Source organism: Plectropomus leopardus, chromosome 6 (assembly GCF_026936395.1).
Source record: "Plectropomus leopardus strain MGB_pleo_1.0 chromosome 6, ASM2693639v1, whole genome shotgun sequence".
NCBI classification, from domain to species: Eukaryota; Metazoa; Chordata; class Actinopteri; order Perciformes; family Serranidae; genus Plectropomus; species Plectropomus leopardus.
The window spans coordinates 20162831-20169462 of NC_142181.1; the positions used below are offsets into that span (position 1 = coordinate 20162831).

Genomic DNA, 6632 nt, shown 5'->3' on the forward strand with positions numbered 1-6632 from the left:
CCCCATTTCCATGGCTTTGAGTAATTCTAAATGGCTAAGCCTAGAAACACGCACTTCCGAGGAATTTGCAAATAAGCAAACTGCTCTTATTTTCTATCTTTACTTGAAAGTTAGACATTCCTGCCACTAAATAGTTGCATACGTCAACAGACCAGACCAACACATGCAGGTACTTCACAAAATGTCAAGGCTGCGCCCCTTTTTGGGGGATTAAAAAATGCTAATCCAATCCATGGTCCTGCAGCACAACACTTGTTGTACTACTACAACTTTAAATGCAACATATTTTTCATGATGTTTGATATGCTTTGGGAATTTTATGGACAAAATTTTAACGATAGCCCAAATCCTTTTCCAAAACTTCCTGTTTATTCCAGAGTATTTCCAGGCCTGGAAAACAGCTTTTAAAATTTCACAATTTTTTCATGACCATGGGAAGCCTGTGAAACATCAGCCATTACTGCATATTCAAAAATGTATATTATACTTGAATTCATTCCTTTATGAAAATTCATTCTCTACATTTGACCCATCAATACAATTTAGGAACAGTGGACAGCTATTGTTGGCTAAAGTCAGGGCCTTGGTCAAAATCAAGACTAGCTGGCTAAAGTATCCTAATACAAATCTTTCATATATTCTGGAAGGGGAGGAAACACAGGGAGTGCATGCAAATTCCACACAGAAAAGCTGCATGTAGTCAGAGTACAGTTATCTTCAATCAGCTCAGTCTTAATGTTTAATACATTGGTGGGTTACTTTTAATTAAATCAGTCTATGTACATTCAAATAATTGTTAAGTCCCTTAACATTCGGTTTCGTTTCACTTTTCTCATTAAATATATTTCAAGTTGGGAAATTCATATCATTGTACTTTCACTCATTGTTTCACATATAAGGCAGCAACGATTATTTTTATTATTTCATTATTTCATTATCAAATAATCTTGATTATTTGATTATGAAATAATCTGCTGACTATTTACACACTTAATCGATTAGATATTCAGACAATAAAATGTCAAAAAATTGTGAAAAATGCTCATTACGATTTCCCAGAGTTCAAAGTCATGTCGTCAAATAGTTTCTTCTGTTCAAAAACAGTCCAAAAGATTCTTCATATGCTATCATACATGGTAAAGAAAAGCAGAAGGTTATCACATTTAAGAAGCTGGAACCAGCAAATGTTTGACTTTTTTGATTGCAACGACTGATATCAAAATAGTTGCCTAATAAATCGTCAATAATCGTTGCAGATTTGATCAGATATATTCTTTTTTTATCTTGTTCCAGCTCCTCGTTAAAGCTACAATGCATATACTGAGAGAAATACTCCAAATTATAACCCTTGTTTGTTTTCGTGCATCATTTTATACACATTTCCCCATAATTCAGCCTAACATATTTGGGGTCAGTGTATTGACTGTCCCGTTGCTGAAACAGTGGGACTGAAAATGCTGAGCAGGAAGAACCAAACCATAGCAGAAAGTTTATTTCTCTTCTTTTGCTGACAAGGGTGTCTTTTTCTAAATTAGATGCTGTGGAGCGAGGACCACAAACTGGCGTATATATAGAATTCTGCAGACAAATCAACATTCCATTCTGTGTCTAAAACACTAAAACAGTTAAGTCTAGATGGGTGTCACCATGTTCGAATTTCTATGGGATTGTCACCATTACACTCGACTGTACTGTTGCCTGGGTTGTTTATTAGTTACCCTTAGTGCAACCTGCATGTCAGACTGACCTCTTGACTTTCTGCCCTGCATCCAACTCTTTTTCCTCACAGCAGCATGTCACTGCTAGGGTTAAGTTACTTAAAATCCCTGTATGCACACACACACACACACACACACACACAGGCTCCCACATAGTACTGCATCATCGCAAGCTCTACTATACATAAAAATCACAATCAGCCAATTTGTTTAAGCGTGTGTCGTGTCATAGAATCATAGACGGGAGCTGTTTTGCCATTGTTTTTCAGAGGTTCAATGAAGTCATTTTCTTTCTTGCAAATTTTCAAAGTGATTCACCAAGGGAAAAAAGGTAGTGAAAGAACTTCAAATCTAAACGTAGAGGCGCCTTAGCCCTTGCTGATTAATCATGGTGACCTACGCAAAAACTCCCAGCAGCAGCAGCACATGGCTTTTATTAGCTTTGCAACTTTGTTCTGGTCCCATGTGATTCAAATGTAAAACAAAATCTATGCACTTAAAACAGCAAAAAATCTTTTTTAACATGACTTTTAGCAGCTGCAGGTATTGTTAAATCACAGAGGCAACTGGTTGATTAGGGTTCATGAATCTTTATCTCTACATTTTGTGGTGTTTTTTTTTTTTAATGGCAATGAGTTGAACATTATGCTAGCTCTGAAAAAACGAGGGAAATTAAAATAAAAGGCATCAAAATCTTACTGAAAATGAAAAACTCCCAACAACAACATGCTCTTGCATTACACAGGAGAGTTTTTGGTTTGTCACAGAAAATACAAAAAAGAGGAAGAGAAGAAGATGAAGCTGTGAGAGGACTGGACAGGCAGAGACATGCAGCTGCTGTTTACATTTTGTTAAGCAACACCTCTTATTTGTTCAAACCGCATCTGTTCAAATCATATGGAAACATAGCTGGGAGCATGCCACACTAAAGCTAGTGATGTCAGAGATCCAGCATCACATGCTCAGTGCACCTGCATTATCTCACCAAATTAAACCAGAGAGCCACTTGCTGTATATGAGAGGGGGAAACAAAGACTGCTGTGCACAGGAACAGATTAGCAGAGAGGGTAAGCTGGCTGGAGACAGCAGTATTTCCTGGAAGATTTGCAACTGTGGGGAGTTTTACAAAGCTGCTCTGAGCAGGCTGTGGAAATCTGCTAATCAAAACAGCCTAACTGGCGTATAACATCACATGGCCTTCTTAAACTACCACAACAATGTTGAATAATGTTATCCTCTGTGTGTTTTCTACTTTGCATATATATGGAGACCATTTGTTGCCCTATATAGTTGAATGACTGGTGGTTCTCAAATACTGTGAAGACCATATTTCCCATAGCACTCATTGCTTCCTGTTGCAAAGAGGGTGTCACTATTTCACCCCTCTTCCCCAACCCTGCACATGTTTGTTTTGAAGTTTTCAGTTTAGTACAGAATTAGTTTGAAGTCATTATTTCCGTACATCTTTTACTCATTCGACCTTATAAAAACCTCTCATGGAGACTCAGCAGTTTGTGCAGGAGAACCGGTAATGTTGAACACAGCCGAGAGGCTGCAAAGCATTTGAATGATAGCCTTGCTCATTTTTGGAAAATACGCTAACGTATCAATTTCAATCATTATTTTATAAAGTTGGAATGCTGAATGCCACATTTTCAATACAGGTGCATCATTTTGAGTAGAAATGTTATACTGCAGTTGACAAAACAAAGTGACAGCATTGCGAATGTAGAAAACAGAACAACTTCAAGTTGTAGAATACTTGACAAAATTATGCAATCACAGGAGGGCTGAAAATCACAAGAGGCCCCCGGAAATTATCACAATACTTAGGTGATGATACAATATTGTGATTTCAAAAAATTTGCAATATACTGAGTATTGCAAAAACATATATTGAGATTTATTTACATTTTTTATGAACTGCGAATAATCGCCCCAAAGGAAAACTTTGTCAACATCTGTTTTATCTAATAAGATAATGTTTTCAATCTGGATATCTAACTTCAGTTATTTTTATTGCAGCAAAATTTGTCTAAAGGACTGAAAAAGCTGTTGATTATTGTTTTCGTAGGTGATCAAAACTTTAATTTGAATTTGTAAAAAAATCCTTCATTTACATAATGAAAAAATCAATACTTTTTGTCCTTGTATTGATACAATATTGCCATACAAAATATCATACAATGCTGTATTAATTTTTCCCCCCAACCCTTGTGTACACACACTCACACACACACACACACACACAAGTAAAAGCAAGGCGGTAAAGTTTCTCCCTAAGGACTGAAAAACTGATTTTAGTATTCACATCGCACTGAGGGAGCACACTGGGATTACATATATCAAATTCAGATCTCACATCTGCGTTTTCTCTGTAGCTCATGTTTGCACCTTGCTTTTACTGATCGAAAAGAAAGTTACAGTGCTCCTAAGCAATTGGACATTGCTGCATGTTGAGACATGGTATAAGGTAAAAAGTCATGCTAATTGCTGCAATTATGGACTTACATTTCCTGTTTCATGTTCAGCAGATGTGTTGGCCCATGTGACCAGAGCCAGATCCAACTGTCTCAAAAACTGAGCCCATCAAACATCCATCTGCTAGTCTGCAGTGCTGGATGTGACATAACAAAGCCTAATTGAACACAGTGTTCACTTCCAACTGTGCGACAGGAGAAAAAATGCTAATTGCTGTGATTAGAGCAGAGCAAACTGTGACATTTTGTACATTTCCTCAGTCTGTCACAGCTTTCTGTTCAAATACTTTATGTGCTTGAATGTGTAGAATCCCTTCATTTACTTGTGAGAATAGCAGAGCGTAAACAAAGGCTTTTGTGCAAGACTGAGACACAGAAAAGGAGAGCGAAAGAGAAGAAAAAAAACAAACAGATATGAAAGTGTGGCACGACAGCCTTGTACATCAACAGCTTCCATCTGGAGACAACTTACTCTCAGTTTTACCTGACATGCCACCCTCCCCGGTTCACACATATGACCCCACATACACAAAACCACATGTCCTACCTTGGTGTCAACAATGGAACAGGCAATTTGCTTCACATAGGCCAGGTCAGCGCTCTGGGGCATCAAGACAGACTCTCTGGTCAGGCCGATCTGGATGATGAAGGAAACTCCTGCTGGAGTGGGAGGCAGTGAAGGTATCAAAGCCCCGCCAGGACCCTGTCCAGGTGTCAAGTCCATCATAGGAAAACCACCCTGAGCAGCGGGCATGGAGGGCATGGATATGGGGGTCCCCTGCTGCATCACAGCTGAGCCCGGTGGTGAGGAGCCCCCAGGAGGAAAGAACACCTGGGCCATGGCCCCTGAAGACATACAAGGGCTAGCGTTAGCCATTCAGAGTCCTGTTTGTTAGCTGCCTGGAGCTCTCAGAATACACGCTCAGAAACACACAGCCAGGTGCAGTCTCAGAAATCTCATTTGAACTGTCTCAGTGGAGGAGATAGGGGCACACACACTGACACATGGACACACACTGAGCAAAGAGCCCCTGGTTCCTCTGTGTCCTGTGTCCACCCCCTCCCAGTGGATCAAGGACGAAATCCTTATCCAGGAAGTGGTGTTTCTGTCCTCCCTTCTGCCTCTTCTTTTGTGCTCTCTAGTCTTCACACTCCTGGCATGACAAGCATGTGCAATGTTTGTGACAGACGCAGAAAAGAAAGACACAGTGAGAGGGAGCAAACTTCTCTCGTGCTTCTTGCTTGCCTTCCTCCTTCTTCCTTCCTTCCCCTCTGTCGTCCAAAGAAGTTGCTCTGCAGGGGAGAAAGTCCAAACTCGATTGTGAAACTCCCGGCCGTGGGAGAGAAAAAAATAAAAACAATGCCAAACTTTGTTGTGCCTCTTCTCCAGGCTGAGTTACAAAATGGCCTCCTTAAACAGGAAACTGTGAGAATGAAGGAGAGCAAGAGACTGCACTCCTTTTACGAGTACTTGCCCTGTTTCAGTTTCAGCCCCACTTCAGTCTTTTTTGTGAAAAAGCACAGAGAGAGAGAGAGAGAGAGAGAGCTGTGTGAGGGTACCTCCCTCTCCCCCTCCCTCCTGTCCTCTCATCTGTGCTCTTGCCACAGCCAGAGAGGAAGTGAAATGACTGACACTGCCTGAAGCCAATAGCCTCTCAGACACTCCCGCCCTTTTGACTCCCCACTCCATGGCCTCTCCCTCCTCCCTTTTCCTCCTTCTCTGCCTCTCTTCCTTGCTTTGGGGTTATTTGTCTTGTTTGCTGCCTCCCTGATCTCAAGCCAGCATAGATCTTCTTAAACAGCCTGAGGGGGCAGCTCCATGCTCAAAAACCCTCCCATCTCTTCCTTTTTACCACATTAAACTCTATTTCCTGAATTTTTTTTTTTTTTTTAAACTTTTTAGCACCTTTTTTCTTTGCATTTTTAGTAGACACACCTCAGGCAGGCTGTAGAATAGGATCACACCTACTGCAGAGTTGTTTTGTGCAAAGTTGACTGAAAAATAGGGAACTTTCAGGGCAAGGAGGGTGGTACTTTGCACACACCCGAATATACAGTATACTTAGAATTGAGGCTGGGTTACCACAGTCATCAGCATGACTGTGAGTTTGCTCCAGAAATCTACTCTTATTTTGAAAGCATGCAGATGAGAAGAAAAACGTATTACCCTTGGTCACAAACACCTCCCTGGATAGTTATGCTTAAACTCACTAACCACATTAAGTTCATCTTACTTTCCTCCAAGGGCCATCACATTATGCTTCTCTCTATGAAGCTATTTCACAATTTCCAATTCATTAAAACGAGTTAAGTACAGGCAGCTGCACTATGCTGATATGACAAGAGACCTTCATAACTCAAGCAGCTGCAAATAATGTTTGCCAGAGTTCTGCTTTCCACCACAAGGAGGCGATGTTTGGTGTAAATGGCTCCT

At 40.4% G+C, this 6632-nt stretch overlaps 1 protein-coding gene across 2 annotated transcripts in view; it reads right to left on the reverse strand.

Annotated features, from left to right (window-relative positions):
* Window positions 1-5791, reverse strand: part of prkd2 (protein kinase D2) — a 42926-nt gene extending 37135 nt beyond the window's left edge. The window contains exon 1 of one of the 2 annotated variants that reach the window (XM_042486374.2): window positions 4746-5791. In XM_042486374.2, the coding sequence (XP_042342308.2) occupies window positions 4746-5075 (330 nt within the window). In that variant the 5' untranslated portion in view covers window positions 5076-5791. The remainder of the gene's footprint in view (window positions 1-4745) is intronic. The other variant, XM_042486373.2, reaches the window with a different exon arrangement.
* Between the last annotated feature and the right edge of the window lie 841 nt (window positions 5792-6632).